The sequence below is a fragment of the Squalius cephalus genome, assembly GCF_949319135.1.
Source record: "Squalius cephalus genome assembly, chromosome: 5".
In the NCBI taxonomy this organism is placed as follows: Eukaryota; Metazoa; Chordata; class Actinopteri; order Cypriniformes; family Leuciscidae; genus Squalius; species Squalius cephalus.
Genome location: NC_137126.1, coordinates 36,034,497 through 36,053,246, shown reverse-complemented (window position 1 = coordinate 36,053,246; position 18,750 = coordinate 36,034,497). Strand labels below are relative to the sequence as shown.

General features: G+C 35.1%; 1 protein-coding gene and 1 long non-coding RNA gene across 2 annotated transcripts; both read right to left on the bottom strand.

The window, feature by feature from the left end:
* Positions 1–6,979: 6,979 nt before the first annotated feature.
* On the bottom strand, positions 6,980–9,253 carry LOC307159183. Its single transcript, XR_013821337.1, has 3 exons — positions 9,199–9,253; positions 8,395–8,429; positions 6,980–7,051 (listed from the first exon to the last, which is right to left on the bottom strand). It is a non-coding gene; the product is annotated as an uncharacterized lncRNA (long non-coding RNA).
* Positions 9,254–10,911: 1,658 nt separating this feature from the next.
* gda (guanine deaminase) lies at positions 10,912–17,675 on the bottom strand. The gene is made up of 13 exons (XM_079871288.1): positions 17,488–17,675; positions 17,056–17,227; positions 16,843–16,930; positions 16,304–16,409; positions 14,967–14,994; positions 14,711–14,818; positions 14,039–14,146; positions 12,392–12,489; positions 12,232–12,299; positions 11,816–11,962; positions 11,607–11,725; positions 11,454–11,481; positions 10,912–11,356 (listed from the first exon to the last, which is right to left on the bottom strand). The coding sequence occupies exons 2-13, from the start codon at positions 17,215–17,217 to the stop codon at positions 11,289–11,291; spliced, it is 1,128 nt and encodes a 375-aa protein (XP_079727414.1). The 5' UTR covers positions 17,218–17,227; positions 17,488–17,675; the 3' UTR covers positions 10,912–11,288.
* Positions 17,676–18,750: the final 1,075 nt, after the last annotated feature.

The window sequence follows — 18,750 nt, the reverse complement described above, 5'->3', positions numbered from 1 at the left end:
ATGTGAATGCTTGGCTAAAGAGGTGTCTAATTTAGATTTAAAACCGAGTGAGTTTGAGCCCCGAACATTATCAGGAAGGCTATTCCAGAGTTTAGGAGCCAAATGTGTAAACGCTCTCCCTCCTTTAGTGGACTTAGATATAGGTAGCCAACAACCAATAGTCCAGAGTTTTGTAACCTTAAAGAGCGTGATGGATTGTAGGGCAATAGAAGATCGATTAAACACACAGGACCTAAACCTTATGGGTCAGTAGCAATACTTTGTAATCAATACAGAACTTTAGATAGCGTAGAGATGATAAAATTGGTGTTATATAATCATAAATTCTTGACCTGGTAAGAACTCAAGCAGCTGTTTAATTTAAGCTGTTAATTAAAAAAAAAAAGATATGTACAGATAAATCATTTATGATAAATACTGCAATATTCCAATATTTAAAAAACAAAACAAGAATTGTCTATTCTGATTTCATTCAAGACATTCTATGGTCTAAATTCTATTCTTTATGACTTCGTTGTTAAGTGCTTATGTGTGCCTTAAATATTTAATGTACCTTGTGTGGTCTAGCCAGGAAACTCCAAGCCAGACTAATCCAGCTCTTGACTGATTCAGCACTTCTGTAAAAGAGAGAGCTGGCAGGAAGGGGGCGGGATTTAAATGGGTATTATATCGTCACTGCATATGACACAGGCCGCCTCATTCCTCATTCACATGCTTCCACCGCGTCTGTGTGAGAAGCTCCGCCCACTCACATGCGCTTTACTCATGCCTCTGTCTCTCATTCTCAGCGCTCACTCGTCTCTCTCTCCCCAACTGTGTGCCTCTTTGTCTTTCCCATGTTTATACACTCGCCCTCACTTCTGCTTGCGCGGTCCGTCTGGCTTCTCTCTCACTCTATGACACTCACTTTATGCTGTCTGTTTCAAAGCCCTAGGGCCAGAACGCAAAAGCAGTCAGTTTCCCTTGTCACACAGACAGAGCTGTGTATTAAATACTAAAGGTGTTTACTTACCAGACACTACTATAAAGCAGATTCAGAGCACAAAGTTGGGCTACAAAATAATTAATTGTCATAATTAGTGATAATACTGTGTATTAAAATAAATAAAACGTGTTTAGCAGTTGCTGTGGTCATGATAACAGTGAGGAACTGAGCATATTGTAGCCTATAGGTTAGAATGGGGTAAAGATGCCCCTCAGTTGTAATTTTATCTTCTAACAATAGATGGCACAAAATCTCATCTCAATTAATCAATTGCATGCTCTTCTTCATTTTTTGTGAGATTTAGCCTATAGTCAGTCAAAACATTTTTGAGTTTTTTTTGTGTCTGTTTGTTAATGAGATTTTTTTCAATTTGTGGATTAAATATTTTTATTTTGAAGTGAAAAGGTAGGCTAAATTATGCCAAATTTATGCTCCAAAGGTGGCACAGAAGCGCTTAGGTGTCTTTATACAGACTGTTTAATGCTGCTCAGAGGTGGCATAAATGCATTTACACAACAATTTTAACTTTATATTGTTTTAAGGGGCTGATGTGGGTCAGAGCAGGCATAATTTAGTATGGCATTTATGTTGCATTGCTTCTTTACACAGAATTTTGAGTAGGCAAAGAGCAGCCTTAACCCAGCTGTGTAAAGATGCCTTTAGTTTAGACCCTTGGGTTAAGATGGGGCCTTAGAATGAGGACAGAAGGCCCAGATTGTCATGTTGGTGATGGTGGTATTATTATTATTTAATTTAATACATAATATAGTTCATGGGGTTATTATTCAGTAATTCCATGAGTTAGATATACATTTCAGCATTGAACCATGTATGCTAATTGAGCAAAATCATTCAATTTGAATTCATAGTGTTGATTATAACATCTTCAATTAATATATAGGCAAATAAATATGTTCATATGCCTGTATATAAGTCACAAAAATTACTATTCAGATGAATCTCTTTTATTGGGATTCTGCTTTGTCTGTTATTAGGCCAGGTAAAATAGAATAGTTGATTTAGTATTTTATAGAAATGAAACGGTAAAAAACTACATATAAGTAAATGCATTTTGTTCTTAAAGGGATGGTTCACCCAAAAATAAAAAAACTCTCTCTGAATTTACTCACCCTCACATTGTTCCAAACATTTATGAATTTAGGTAGCCTATAGCCTATGGGTAAACCAAACAATTGACGGCCCCATTGACTTAGTATATATTTTTTCATACTATGGGAGTCAATGGGGCCCTGGGCATGTTTGGTTACTGACATTCTTCAGAATATATTTTTTTGTGTTCAGCAGAAGAAAGAAACTTTTACAGGTTTGGAACTCGAGGGTGAGTATATCACAGAATTTTCATTTTTGGGTGAACTATCCCTTTAAGGGGGCATCTTCCCTCATCTTATCTCAACAAAGAACATATTCCTTATAGGGAACATTTTCTTTGAGAATGTTCAGGTTTCTAAACATTTCTGTAAATGACACCTATATATAGGTTGAAGGCTCATGACTTCTATTTTCTAATGAGGATTGGCCATTAATGAAATCAAGATTTGCAAGTTGAGCAATGTGTTCAGATATAATTTTCCCAACACACAAGACAGACCTGCCTGACAAAGAGTTCAGAACTGGAATGCTGGCAATGTGGTTCAACAAACTTCAACTAAGTGTTTCAGGTAATTAAATAAACAGAGTAATCTACAAAACAAAAAGCATATCCTATGATATACTAACAGAATTGTTTACTGATAGTTTAATTTAAAATGTGAGTCAAATGTAAGTATATTATGAAAATATGAGTCAAATGTGACTCACCCTCACTGAAGCAAATCAGATTTGATGGTTTTTGCTAAAGCCATTAGTGTGATAGGCCTATAATTGCGACATCATCACTGGAGTCAAAGATGGAGTGTAAAACACAGTCTTGTAGCGCCTCCATGTGGTTACCACTTATTTTTGCTAATAAACCAGCAGCTGACAGAAAACACGAACATAAACTTTTCAAGATTTTGCCACCATGCCGACCATACTAGTCCAGTCATTTTATGAAAAAAGGTTGAAAAAATTGCAACAGAAGCAAACTCAACTGATTTTGTATCCTCAATATGTCCTGAGTAAGGAAAAAAAGCCCCGAAGAATCGCATTAGGGGAAAGTTTCGAAAAAGACCCAAATATATCCTATTCATACGCCTATTCATTCTTTTTCTCACGTGAATAGGGTAAAAAATTGTAACCTTTAGATATCACCATGAAAATTACTGAGTTGATTATGATTACTTGCATCAAGACAAACAAAACATGTATTACAAGTTTTTTTTAATTGTTTGTTAACATGGACAAACGGTGCATAATCTAATTATGTATGTGCTAATTTGCATAAATACCACAACAGATCTAAACATTGGGTATAGCCAGGTGAAAATGTCTTGTTGAATCTTGTTGACACATAACAACAGTACAATACTTAATATTAAGGTCTGAATGGAACCCATTTAGGCTACCCATGAGCATTAATACATAGAGGCAGGAGGAAGTAGAAACCAGCCTTTATTAATTATTATTGCAGAGATGGGGTTTGGGGCTGGGTCCGTGGGACTGTTTCTGGGGATTTACTTTTTATTTTACTTACCTTTTGTCTTCTGCATTCTCCTTAACATTGTCTCCTGTTCTTCCCTCAGACTCGTCCCCCAGAAACAGTCCCACGGAACCAGCCCCAAACCCCATCTCTTAAAAATTAATTAAGGCTAGTTTCTAAAGTACTTCTTCCTGCCTGAATGGGTTCCATTCAGACCTTAACATTAAATATTTTACTGTTATGTGTCAACAAGATTCAACAAGACATTTTCACCTGGCTATACCCAATGTTTAGATCTGTTGTGGTATTTATGCAAATTAGCACATACATAATTAGATTATGCTCCGTTTGTCCATGTTAACAAACAATTTCAAAAAACTTGTAATACATGTTTTGTTTGTCTTGATGCAAGTAATCAACTCAATAATTTTCATGGTGATATCTATAAAGGTTAAATTTTTTACCCTATTCATGTGAGAAAAAGAATGAATAGGCGTATGAATAGGCTATATGGGTCTTTTTCGAAACTTTCCCCTAATGGGATTCTTCGGGACTTTTTTTTCCTTACTCAGGACATATTGAGGATACAAAATTAGTTGAGTTTGCTTCTGTTGCAATTTGTTCAAGGTTGACCCCCATTTTGGCTTAAAATGACTGGACTATATACCTGGACCCAGAAGAGCAAGAGGAGATCTGCAGACAGGTGAGTCACAGGACTGAAACTCACAGGACTTGATACTTTTGACTGATTTATACTTATATTACTGATCTTGCCCATCAAAAGTCGTAAAAAAAAAACAACAAAAAAAAAACAAAGAGAGAAAATTCTATCATAAATTTACCAAGTTCTTCCAAACCGTATGACTTCCATAATATTTTTTTTTTTTTTCAATTTTAGGGAAGTCAATGGCTATTGCTACTGTTTGGTTACTTTGCTTTGTACGATGTAGTTTAAAAATATCTTCAAGCGTGTGAATCTCGCAAAACCATTTAACAGGTCACAGTTCACCCCAAAGAAAGAAAGAAAAGAAATTGTTTGGCATGAAGGAAAAATACTGCACCTTTTCAGAAAGTGAAAAAACAAAAACAAATCTGTCAACAAAACAGTAGTATTTGTTATAGTGCTTTTAATTTATGCATAAAGACATTTAGTACTATAAGCAATGTACTAAATTTCATTGTATCTTCTAAGAGGAACCCGTATGTCACGAACCCTGTATGGTCTTGGGGTTTCTAGGAATTTTATGTTAAAGTGAATTCTTAGTTCCCCATTGTTTCTGTGTTCACTTCCTGTATTTGGTTTCTGTTTTGCCTTGTACCTTGTTTGTCACCATAGTTACCTTATTCGTTTCCATGACATCAGTCACCAACACCTGCCCCTCGTTAGCTCTTGTTTAGCCTGTCTATTTAAACCTCTGTGCTTCAGTTGTTGTTTACTGCTGTTTGTATATTCCTGTCGGTGTTCGCCAGTATTCTCTTTGTGGATTTTACCTTTGTTCCTGGATTATTCTGTGTTTATGTTTGTCTTTTAAAACTTGTGCTTACATCTAGATTGTCTCTCTGCAAGGATGGGCAAATGAAGCCTCATGAAGCACTGAGGCTTTCCCCTGATTGTTCTGGGAAAAGATTTGAAGCATCAAGAGTGTTGAAAACACCAACAGAGTTGCTTGATGCAATGTTGGTTTAATTATTTTATGGTTTCTATGGTGTTTATATGGCAGAATATATGATCATGCAACATCCCAGTAAACAATTACCATCTTTCAACATTGAAATATGAAAATAAGTCGGTCCGTCTTGGACTGTTTGACGTGTTTTCAGCTAATCATCTAAGACAGGATAAGTCTGTTATACATGCTAAAATAACAGAGAAAAACAAAATACCAAACCATGTTCATTATTATCTCAAATAAATTTAAAGAGTTTTACATATTCCATCAAGACGTTGAAGATCGACCTGTTTTCAACGTTGAAAAGTTGCAATTAGACGTTGAAGATTTACATCTTTTCAACGTCTAATAGACGACTTGTTTTCTAGCTGGTATAGGCTATAGGCTTATTTAAATAAAAAAAAGTTTGTAAATGGACTTAATTTTCCAAAAACCTGTAGAGTAGTTGTCTGGGTTTAAACTTTCCGACAAGCAAAGTGAAGCATTCAAGTGACTAGAAAGAAAGTGAGGCTTCGTTTTTCGTTGATCACGTGTTTCTTTATAAACAATATTACACGCTCTTCCGGCACGGAGCTTTGTGAGAAATTGCGCTGCGAACTCGATACGCGCTTTGAAGCTTCATTGTCACATCGTTACAAATAAGTTTTGTTTTATGCTTTACATAAAATAATTTGTTTTAATGTGTCAAATGCAAATGTGTCCTTAGAACAGGGAAATGCATGTGATATTCAAACCAGGAGATGAATCCAAACTCTGTGAATGTGGAGAGACTGGAAACAAAAACAATGGGAGCGGCGTAAACAGCCCTGTTGTGACGCTTCAGTGTGTGAATCTAAAACTATATTTTATCGCTCAGAGGTTGCTCTTTCATATCTCTGGTTATGTTTGTTAGAGGTATCAACTTTGTCTCAGATGTTTCTCCCAAAATTCTGTATGTGATCTGTAGAGCACTCTGACCCCTGACCCCTGCTTTACTGCACATCAGAACACAAAGAATCTCACAATGAGGTTGTCTGAGCAAGAGAAGCATAAAAAACAACTGATGGGTTTTTAGCGGAAACCCAGCAAGCAATTTCGCGTCTAATAGACGTCTAATAGCCGTCTAAACACAGCCCAGACGTCTAGGCTAAATCGAGGCTAATTTTGGGCTGTCAGTGAAAATCTAATAGACGTCTAAACATAGCCCAAGAATAGACAGCTATTGAATGACTACATATATACGTCTAATAGACGTCTAACCATAGCCCAAGAATAGACAATCAGACAGCTATTGAACGACTATATTTATACGTCCAATAGACGTCTAACCATAGCCCAAGAATAGACTAGTCATCAATTAGACCACTATTAAACGACTACATATATACGTCTAATAGACAGGCAATATGGGTCTAGGCTAAAACAAGGCTTATTTTGGGCTGTCAGTGAAAATCTAATAGACGTCTAACCATAGCCCAAGAATAGACTAGTCATCAATTACACTACATATACATGTAATAGACAACAAAATGAGGCATAAGGATTCTTTTCACTCAAATATAACAGGTTCTCATAAATGAAAATCCATCCAAACTAATTGAATATAAAGGGATTTATTTTGAACAATTATATAGACAACATTCAAACATAAAAATGAACAAATAAAACATTTGAAAAATATGTAAAACAAATTAAGATATTACAATTTTTAATTAACAACTGTTTATTTAGATCCATAACCCCCACCCCCTGCCCTCCCTGGAGCTTGTTTGAAATGATTTGAAATAACGTTTTTTATTTCACATTCCGTAGCTGATGGACAGCTGGTCATCACTGCGTCTGCCAAATGAGAAAAAGGAAAGAATTATTGCTCAAGAAAAGCATTGTTGACAGTCATTTAACTAATTACAGTCAATCACTTTTGCTAGGATGCACACTAGAGCTGGCCAATATAGAGTTAACAGAATATAGATTGAGACTATATAATTTATATCAATATAGACAATAATTTATATCAATATTATAAATAAATTAATATCAATAATTGAACATTTTTGCTCGCGTAATGGTGATGCAATACGGGGTGTAACGATACGCGTATTGAACAATTCTGTACAAGGCATATATATATAATATATATATATATATATACATACATATATAGGCTATATACACACACACATACATATACATATATATCTGAAATTTTCTTCTCGAATGTTCATTTTTATCAAGCTCATATATGCAAGTTCAGTAATTTCACTTAAATGGCAATGAAAATTACCTATTAATTGTCATTTAAGTGAAATTACTGAACTTACATATATGAGCTTGATAAAAATGAACATTCGAGAAGAAAATTTCAGATGGCACTTAGAGGCTTTTGCATCTGAACTCTTCATATACATATACAGTGATGGGAATAACGGCGTTATAAATAAACGGCGTTATTTTTTTCAATAATGAGTAATCAATCTAATTATTGCTTCCTCCATTAAAAACGGCGTTCTCGTTACTGTCATTAAAAATGTGGCGTTACTATAATTGAGCTCACTGAAGCGTTTTTCAGAGCAGTCTGTGTGAGAAAATGAACAGTATTTATATCGTTTTTACCTCTTGTACACAGCCACGTCCAAGTGATATGAGGGCTCGCGTGCTTCCAGGTGTGTGATGCGTCCGCGTTCTGGCTTAATTCGCGCAAGCGCCGCACTTAGACTAAGCCAGAACGCGTACACACCGAAGCACGCGCGCCCTCAGATCACTTAGACGTGGCTGTGTATAAGAGGTAAAAACAATACAAATACTGTTCGTTTTCTGACACAAACCGCTCGTTTCGTGTCTTAGGCCATCAGTGTGTACTTATGGTGGGGAATTGTTTAATTTGGACTTCTCTGTGCATGCTCTTTCAGGTGGTGACCATATAGACCTGCATTATATGACTGACAGACAAGAACAGTTTGACCTAAAAATATAAAAATTGAAACTACTGAAACAAAGACACCTACATCTTGGATGCCCATAAGGTGAGCTAAAACATATCAAAATTTAATTTCAAAGTGAACTATCACTATAAATCATTCTTTATCACTTACTCATATAACTCTAATAAACATAAAAAGATACTTATAGGCGTAGTTCACTTAAAAAAAAACAAAAAAAAAAACATGTAATCATTTACTCACTTTCACTTGGTTCCAAACCTGTATATGTCTTTCTTCTGTTGAACACACACAAAAAAATATATTTTGATGAATGTTGGTAACAAGACATTTAATGGTAGTCATTGACAAGTACTTTGTTGACTGATTGCAGGATAATTTGCAATAAACAGTGTCTAAATCAAATAAAGTGGATTACATCACTCCAGTTCTGAGGTTTTTACACTGGCTATCTGTCTGTCAAAAAATTAATATAAAAAAAAACTACAGTTGGTTATTAAAGTAACATTTTAAGACCAAAGTGAATTTCTAATCTTCTGATGCACTGAACCATCCAGAGCAGACCTCTCAGGACATCTGGGACAGTAGCCAGCTACTTTTATATCTCCAAAGTCAAAACAAAACATGGAGAAGCAGCATTCAGATTTATATCTGAAACAAATTCACTGAAAACTGAATGTATGCTGCATATTTTAATTATTTACAAACAAGACTTTATGTTTTTTTTCTTTTCGTGTTGCACTATGCTGCTGTTAAATTGTATATAAAGTACTTACAAAATTTGCTTTAAATCAACTGTAATTTAAAAACCAAAATATACTGGTATCTTATTAATAATAAAAAAATAGTAATGATAAGTTTCATAGTTTCATGCTTACCACATTCATTTAATTTAGATACATTTGCAATAACACGTGCAGGTAACGTTAACTTTTTGGAGAAAAATAGTACTCTGCAATGTTAATGTTAAAATGTCACGGTTCCTACACATTATAACAACTAACTAATTTAAACAATGAACATATCAAAAATAACACGCATACTTACAAGATCGAAGTATAAATGTTCAGATTTTCACTCAGACCGTTGCTCTCCGACAGCTGCCTCGTGTAAAATAAAATGGCGGAAATGTTTTCGCGAAATTTGGCTAAAGTGATCTAGTCGCGCAATGCCAGTAGTCCCAGTAGACATGTCTCAGTAGTGTTTCGATTGTGCCATCTAGCGGTTGGGAAATGCAATTGCATTTGATTTGATTTTTTATCGTAGATTGTGTATGAATGTTTGACATAAAACATATTAAGCTGTGTGAGCGAAAACATTTAAAAGACTAATATTCTTATACTAGATCGCTGGTCTGAATCTGGGCTATAGCCAAGCCGTACGTAGACCAGATTGCTTTGATTTCGCCAGGTGGGCTAAAGCAGACAGCATATAGCCGTCCAATTCGGAGCTAAATCGTGACTACAGATCGACCATGTCGTGAAATGACATATTGAACCTTGTAGATATCATACCAATGCGAACATGATGGAATATCAACCATTTCATGCACTGCCTGGCAAAAAACTACAATCAGTTTTGACTAAAAGTGGGCTACAATAGCCGGGTCTGAATAGGCCTACGAGCTAAATCGTGGCTACGCACAGCCTATAACATGTAGCCTAAAATAAAGTAAGCCAAACAACTTGTAATCACGGTAGACTTTGCTTACATGATGGAATATCATACATCTCACAAGTTATTTTGGAAAAAAATACATTTATCCAGATTAAATGTTATTTGGGCTAAAAGTGGGTTACGCATAGCCGGGTCTGAATACGAGCTAAATCGTGGCTACGCACAGCCTACACATATAACATGTAAAATAAAGTAAACCAAACAACTTGTAATCACGGTAGACTTTGCTTACATGATGGAATATCATACATCTCACAAGTTATTTTGGAAAAAAATACATTTATCCAGATTAAATGTTATTTGGGCTAAAAGTGGGTTACGCATAGCCGGGTCTGAATACGAGCTAAATCGTGGCTACGCACAGCCTATAACATGTAGCCTAAAATAAAGTAAGCCAAACAACTTGTAATCACGGTAGACTTTGCTTACATGATGGAATATCATACATCTCACAAGTTATTTTGGAAAAAAATACATTTATCCAGATTAAATGTTATTTGGGCTAAAAGTGGGTTACACATAGCCGGACTATATCGGGTCTATATTTAACCCAGACGTTGAAAAGACGGCTATTGCTTGCTGGGAAACTAGATTTGCATCTCCTTACAGAAAGAAGATTTTTGATGCTTTAGATAAAATGAGAGTCAGAAAAGTTATAAACCCAAACATCTTTCAAATGGCATGACTTGATTTTTCACTCAGACACAACCAGAAAACTAATATGAGGGCATAACGTTTTAAAGAATAATTTGAAAAGATGCTGTTTAAAATAGTTTTAGATATAGCATATAATACTGCAAGACACTGCTGTCTGCTTGAAATGTTAACTATATTCAGAGTGTCGATGAACATTAATCACACTATATGATAGTAAATTGGAACTCTTGTTTGTTGTAGAGGACATGAAGAAAGTGTCATTGAGAGCTGTATTTCTACTTGGGAAATGTCATAAACAGTGAAATAACAGGTGAGACAGACAGCTAAGAGACTGATGAAGCTGTGTGTGAGAGTCACAAATACTTGTTTTGCTGTGTATTATGAAATAAGCAATCAAAACAAATAAAAAGCAGGATGACAGTAATATATCATAAATCATTTTTTTATTGTCAGTAGCCATTTGTCAATGATTAAAAGTTGATTAAAATAATATAAAATATAACAAGTGATATTTTATAAAAAAAAATCCCATGATCATCACAACTAAATAGAATCCAAACTGTAATTTAATAAAAAATAAAAGGATTATATTTGAGCATGATACTATCTTAACATAGTTTAAATAATAATAAAACATTGCTAAAGCAAGACATTTAACAAGATGTTAAACCAAATAATATAAATCTAAAACATATTTAAAAAAAAATGCAAAGTGTGATCTTATGAAAATGTTTGTCCTGAGTAGATGTATAATATTTGTGGTCAATTTTTTTTTTTTTTTTTTTTACTTGAATAGATAGTAACTATGTATCTGGAAATGGAACCACCTGTCTTCCAGCCACATAGACTTCAGTAATATTTCGGTCATCACCTATTTAAAAAAAAGAGAAAGTGTAAGTATTTAGATAAGGGAAGAAAAATTGATGAATTGAAGGGATATTATACGAGTATTTAAAAAAACAACTTACCTAAATTTAAAAACTTCTCCAAAATGACCTGGTTGAAGAAAAAAAACACATCAGATGAGGCATTCTTTATCATCTCTACACATTAGAGATTTTGTAATGAAACCAGTTTCTGTAGTACGAGGGGGGAGAAGATCAGTAAGAGATCAGTCAAACCTTGGGGCCTTCACCAGGAAACAAATCGATCGGTCCATCAGGAACACAAACATTCACTCGTAGGGCATCAAAGTCCTTCCCTACCACAAAGTTTCCAATCTGTTCATCCAAGGAGAGAGCTGTGTGGGGGGAAACAGCCAGGCAGGTTTATATTGTTGTGTACAAGTATTAAATAACATCTTTGTCAAATCATAGCTGGAATCTTATACCTTCACTTCCCCCAAGTGTAGCCAATCTGAAAACCTCCTCAAAGGTTAGAGTCTGATGCTGAGGGTCCTGGATGGTCAGGGTTTTGGACGTGTCCAGAGTCCTTCGAATAGCATCTAGCATGGATGGGGAGTAGCCTCCTGCAACATCTACAGATGGCACAGACAAAACCATAAAATGCAGAATCAATACATAATGACAGACTGATTGTTCATATTACATGGCTACTCACCATATAAATACATAAACCTTGACATGAAACAGGTGACTGATTTGAGTTTACATGTATAGCCTATTATCTTAAAGCTTTCTGTTCAAGAAAATTCCACTACAATGTGCAAAATGGCCTATAGCAACAATTCATTTAGCAGGGATTCAGTAATTGAAATGCAAAAAACAAAACAAAAAAAAAACTCACCTGTCCCCAAACCCAATTTCACTTTGTGTTTCAAAACATTGCGTACGTTTAGCATCCCACTGCAAATCCTGGGAGGGAAAAAGAGACAATAAATTAAAAGATATATATATTAAAGGGATCTGAATATTAATACTAATAGTAAAAGGCTAGAGGTGCTCACGAAATGTTACTGTTAGGACAGTGAGAGATTGCAGATCCAGTTTCATGAAAGATCTCCAGTTCTTCATCGGTTAGGTGACACCCATGGGCCATTATAGTCTGCAATAATCCCACCATCACTGTTATCATCATCAGCTTACATGATTTAATTCCAATCCAATGCAGTTTTTTTATTTTTCTGCAAAAGTTCTATTTAACTACTAGAGTACTTACTAGAGTACTAGAGTAAAAAGGCCCAATAATTGGAAAGTTGCTTTGTCAAAATAACTTTTCCATACAGATTCAAATGTTCAAATGTTTTGTTCCACAAGAGTGAGGTAAATAACGAAAACGGGTAAATAAATAATCATTTTTTGGGAAACAATTCCTTTTAATCATAGGCCTCGTAAGCAGGTCCATAGCTGGGGTGTCAGGGGCCGTTGGAATTGTGTTCCGGGTGGGAGGGTTAGCCTATACCCTCGGTGGAAATCATGGGGCCCACTAAAGCCGGAATGCCCTGGAATCGTCACCACATTTCTTCCCGCTACCAACGGCCCTGCTCATAGTCAGAAATAGGATTTGCACTTGGTCCTACATATCAATGAGGACGAGCATCTTGGTTCATCAGTGCAGGGTGTATGCTCAAACAAATGACAATGCTCTCCACTGTACTGAACTCTTGAGCACAAAACTCATATTATAAAGCACATGATTCTGAACCTTTCATGTATCCACAGGGCTAATGACAACAAACCAAAATACTGAAAAAAGCCCTTCCATGTAAAAACATATTTGTTCATCAAATATGTTCAGCTTTATATGATTTTAATCTTAAACTTATGATACTGTATATTGGCAAACAGCTGCATGTTGCTGCAATGCTGAAGACTCAAAGCCCTCCTATGCCATGAGCTCCTCCCTATTTCCTTTTTTTTAAGTGCAGTGGTGGTTTAAACCACTAATTAAATATTACCACACAAAAATAAATAAATAAATAAATTAGGGCTGTCAAACGATTAATCGCGATTAATCGCATCCAAAATAAAAGTTTGTGTTTACATAATATATGTGTGTGTATGGAGTATAATTATTTTCTATATATAAATACACACACATGCATATATATTTAAGAAAAATGTGTTATTTATATATAAAATATTTATATATAATATAAATTATATATAATATAAATATATATATATATATATACACAGTATATACATGCAAATATTTCTTAAATATATACATGCATGTGTGTGTATTTATATATAGAAAATAATTATACCGTACACACACATATATTATGTAAACCAAACTTTTATTTTGGATGCGATTAATCGCGATTAATCGTTTGACAGCCCTAAAATAAATACAAAAAGTGACAATATTTCATACATCTCATTGCAGACTCATAGTACCTTCAGGTAAGGCAGTTTTTGAATAATGAATGTATTGGTAATGGGATTACAGAAGAAACTGCTGACATTTCTTTACCTCATGCATAGACTTCAGACCCACATGCTCATTTAATCTATATAGATATGTTGCAACACAATTCAGAACACAATACAATGAATCAGTAACAAAGGTGTCTGTAAAATTGCAGACTAATATATTAGACAGATTTTCATCAGGTCTTTAATGTATGACGACAATCTCTACCACTCACCCTGTCTGTAAGTAGATTGTGCTTGAGGTAAACATCAGTGTAGGATTTGCATCCTGGGAACAATGTCTTCACAAGCTCAACTTCCTCTTTGTTCTCACTGATGTGACTCTATAGGTTTAATTAATGCAGAAAAACAGGTGTTATTAGTTTTACTCATTGTCTAGTTTATCCTACGAGTTACAGCAGCTAACTGTTAATCACAATTATTGAATTTGGAATTTCAGTTTATAATATTTCTTTATTATATCTCTCATAATTACAATTAGTTTATAATTATTTTATAAAGCAAAACTGCAACAAATAATCACTTCTACATAAATTCGGATCGAGTATCTGAATGTGTGCATATTTCTTAGAAATATACAAGCGGAATGTGAACTTCCATCTTAAAGTCAAAGGCCAGTACGCAAAGCAGAGCACACCCATAGTTCACTTCATTATTGCCTTTAACAATAATTCTGAACATAAAGAAAGAGTTGACATTTAACACCATAACAAGTGTGGCTATGTGCCAGTCAGAAACGCTTAGTCATCATCACGTTTCAACCTTCTGTCATGTGATATGAACAATGTCACAACTCAGCTGTTAATGTTAATGTTAATTTGATGTTATTTAACCATTGTAAATATCTACTTATCAAGTTGAAGTTAATCTGTGGAAGGAGGACAAACCTGAATGTGAAGCTTGTTGTTATTGGCAATCTCACCCAATTCACTGAGTAGTGAAGCAGAACAAGAGGGAGCGAATCGAGGAGTAACCACAGGCTTAACATTCGGGTACTGAAACAGTCAGATAATACAGTTTTGTTTTTATATTCACAGAGTCTGGAAGAATTTAAACAAAACTACTCAACTCTGATCAGCATAACAACTAGAGTTAGCTATATAATAAAACAATTGAATAAGAATGAACCTGTTTTTTTTTTACCTCCTTTTTGAGAAGTTCTTTGATGAAACTGCAAAAGACAAGAGGAAGCAGAATCATATCTTCAAGTTCATTGATCAGATTAGATTAGGTTTATATCAGATTAGATTAAAACACAAATTCTGACAGCAAATTAGTCATTTTGTACATTGTACACTGTACAATCCAATCTATTTTGTTACACGCTCTATTTCAAAGTTTAAAGGTTTTACAGGTAATTTAATATTTTCATATTAATATGAATTATATTCTTGAATGTAAATGTTATAAAATACCATTTACTTTTAAAGTGGACAGTTTGAGTTTGCTTTTATAAATCTATAAAGACTAACGCTGCATCCGAAATCGAATACTTCCCTACTATACATAATGTGAAAAACAGTATGCCAACTGAGTACTATGTCCGAATGCATAGTATTCGGAAAACAGTAGGCGAAAAAAATCCTACGTCTTCTGGAGAGATTCTGAAGTGATGTGCATTCGATCAGTAGCACCTCAATGCAGTACAAAAGATCCGGGGGGAGGAGTCGGATCTCATATAAGGGGTGGAGATTGGTAGGTTTAGGGGTGGGTCTAGGCGTCAGGGGGTGGAGTTGGGTAGGTTTAAGTATGTAAGGTGGGAGGAGTTGGATCTGGATCCGACTCCTCCCCCCGAGGCAACGGGAGAGGATTTATGAATGGCAGTGAAGCGACGTAACTGACACTGGAAGGTCATGTGACAGAAAAAACATGGTGGATGTAGTACATCCGAATTTCATACCCACATTCATACTATATAGAATGTACTTTTTTAACGATCACAAATACGTTTAAATTCAAATGTAGTGCCTGCTCAGTATGCAAGTTACTGAGTATGCCCTTTGAGAATACCCATAATCCCAAATGTTTACGAGGATGTGTATATTAAAGGATAACATCTATTTAGTCTGAAAAAAAAGTCACCATTAGTGTGATTAGTTTGGTTCGGTTTGTTTAATTGAATATAAGCAACTATAAACTGTTAAGGATTTTTTTAATCTATAGAATTCAGAGACTTGCAGTTTGTGAGATCTTCTTCTTAATATTAGAAAAATTGTTTATTTATTCTCTTATTATTTAACTTGCAACAAATATTTAATGTACGTGCTGAGGAAGGGTGAGTGAATAACCAGTATAAATGTCCAAAATTAGTTGTCACAACTACAACTTTTAAAGTTGAGAAAACTCAAAAATGCTTTGCAACTTGGTGCTTTATTTTTTAAAGCTAACTCAGCTTTTTATTTTTTTTACAATGTACATGAGGTTACTGACCCTGTTGTGTCAGTATCACAGTCACAGTCACACAGTCCTCCAAAACTCACCGATCTGTCTCCACTTTACATTCACTTGGACTTTCTTTGTACTGTGGAACTGCAGAATTGCAGTCCATGCAAACTTTACCCACTAAAGCTCTCTGTCCAAACTTATCTGGTGGAAAAGGGGAAAAATACTGTATATCACAATCTAAAATCAATGATTGATTTATTATCTTGTGAGATAATGATTAAATACAGCAATGTAGTTGACAGTGTTTTTTTTTTTTTAGATAATATTACATTTTAGACAGATTATAATTTTACTTCACAGAATGATAGGTCACATCAATCTCGTTACATAATATAAAAAAAAAATAAAAAAATAAAAATAAAAAACAGAAACAGTGCAGTTACTCAGCAGACTGTCAGGAACAAGAACTAAGACAGGATAAAGCCAGGCAAACTCCAAAGGTTAGAGAAAGGATGTGTGTTTGTGTTTGCCACCCCAGATGCTAACCAGTCACAGGGGAAATTCTGTCAATATGTGTGTGTGTGTGTGTGTGTGTGTGTGTGTGTGTGGGTGTCCTTGGTTGCACGTATTGTACCTGCGAGTTCTCCAAGCAGAAGGGAGGCATCAGTGTGTATTGTGGCAAAATAACACGCAGTGGTGGTGCCGTTCTTTAAGGTTCTTCTCTTCAATTCCAAACAGTCAACATAAAAAAGGAACATAACATTTTATGCATTCCATATCAATAATTTGCCTTTGCCAGTTTTATTAGTTTTATTAGACTTTATTTAGTCTGTTTAAATAAACTTACCACGACTTTAGTGTAGACATTATTGGCAAAATCCAAGTCTTTATACTTTGCTTCCACAGGGAAAGTGTAAGTGTTGAGCCACTCCAGCAGAGGCAGATCTAAGGCAGTGCCACTATAGCTATACTGAGACGCATGGATGTGTGTATCAACCATTCCTGGCATGAGAAACTCACTGAAGAGCAAAATCGAATGCTAAATGAGTAAAATTAAGCACTGATACTGCAGAAGAGCAATGGATATGGAAAGATTTCTAGCTTGAACATGTTCATTATACCACAAATATTGACTTTGACCTTAAAGCAGGTTTACAAAAGGCATTGTCTCTTTGTTGTTACAGCTGAATGGTTGAATGCAAAAGTGACAATGCACTCTGATCAGACTCACGCAAGACTTTAGACTATATGCAATTCGTATTGATAAAAATGTACTCACTTTTGTCCAAGCTGTTTTATGTCTGAAGTTTCAAACCCCCATATTTTCGAAACACTGACCAAACTTGGTGCTTTATTTTTTAAAGCTAACTCAACTTTTTATTTTTTTTACAATGTACATGAGGTTACTGACACTGTTGTGTCAGTATCACAGTCACAGTCACACAGTCCTCCAAAACTCACCGATCTGTCTCCACTTTACATTCACTTGGACTTTCTTTGTACTGTGGAACTACAGAATTGCAGTCCATGCAAACTTTACCCACTAAAGCTCTCTGTCCAAACTTATCTTTGTTGTTACAGCTGAATGGTTGAATGCAAAAGTGACTATGCACTCTGATCAGACTCACGCAAGACTTTAGACTATATGCAATTCGTATTGATAAAAATGTACTCACTTTTGTCCAAGCTGTTTTATGTCTGAAGTTTCAAACCCCCATATTTTCGAAACACTGACCAAATCTTTATCTTTTTCAATAAATGCAATCTGTTCAGAGAGAAAACAGATAAAACAATTAGAAACAAATGTTTTGATATATACACACGTATAGCATAGCCTATACATGACAGCCTTTATCTTCGATTGAAAATAAAAAAGGAAATGACACAATTTGTGAATGAAAATTATTTAAACAAACCTTCCCCTCATCGTCGACTCCCAAGACACCGTTCTCCAGTATTTCGACTGCAGCTCGCGGTGTGGAGTGCACAAATGTTCCACTGAAGACGTGCGCAATGCGCGCTGTTGTGTCGTTCTGACGCATTGTTTGCACAGATTTTCAAATGTGACTTCTCTGAACTTTTATATATGAATCAAGGCATTGCAAAATTACTGGGAGGTGTATAGCCTATTGTCATAAACCGGTAATCATTACAACAGCTCTATAAGCGCGTCATTGCTTCAATCCAATCAAACTCTCATGCGCCATTGGGACGTTGTGTAATTGGGTGATCTCGCACCAACGCCTGTTTTGTAGATTTGTTTGTAGATTTTGACACAAGTAATAATAATAATTTTAAAATAAGAAAATGAAAGCGTGCTTTCAAGCGCATTTCATTTTGCTATATTACAAAGTCTCATGGGGCGCGTGGTCATGGTGATGTATGAGCAGTAGCAGCTGTATAGGGAGTCTTGTGTCAGAATCATAATAAACTGTTGAATTAATAATAAATTATATATACAACATATTCAACCGTCAGTAATCAATTTAACAGTGCAATCAGTATTAGTATCTTGTTGCATTTACAACAAATGAATAGAACT

Bases quoted from the DNA above. Each gene is read 5' to 3' on its own strand.
- gda (XM_079871288.1), bottom strand. From the start codon at position 17,217: ATGCCAGGAATGGTTGATACACACATCCATGCGTCTCAGTATAGCTAT. The intron at 16,931-17,055 runs GTAAGTTTATTT...TTGGAATTGAAG, and splicing joins ATGTCTACACTAAAGTCGTG to AGAAGAACCTTAAAGAACGG. The intron at 11,963-12,231 runs GTGAGTTTTTTT...TGCCATCTGTAG, and splicing joins GAAATTGGGTTTGGGGACAG to ATGTTGCAGGAGGCTACTCC.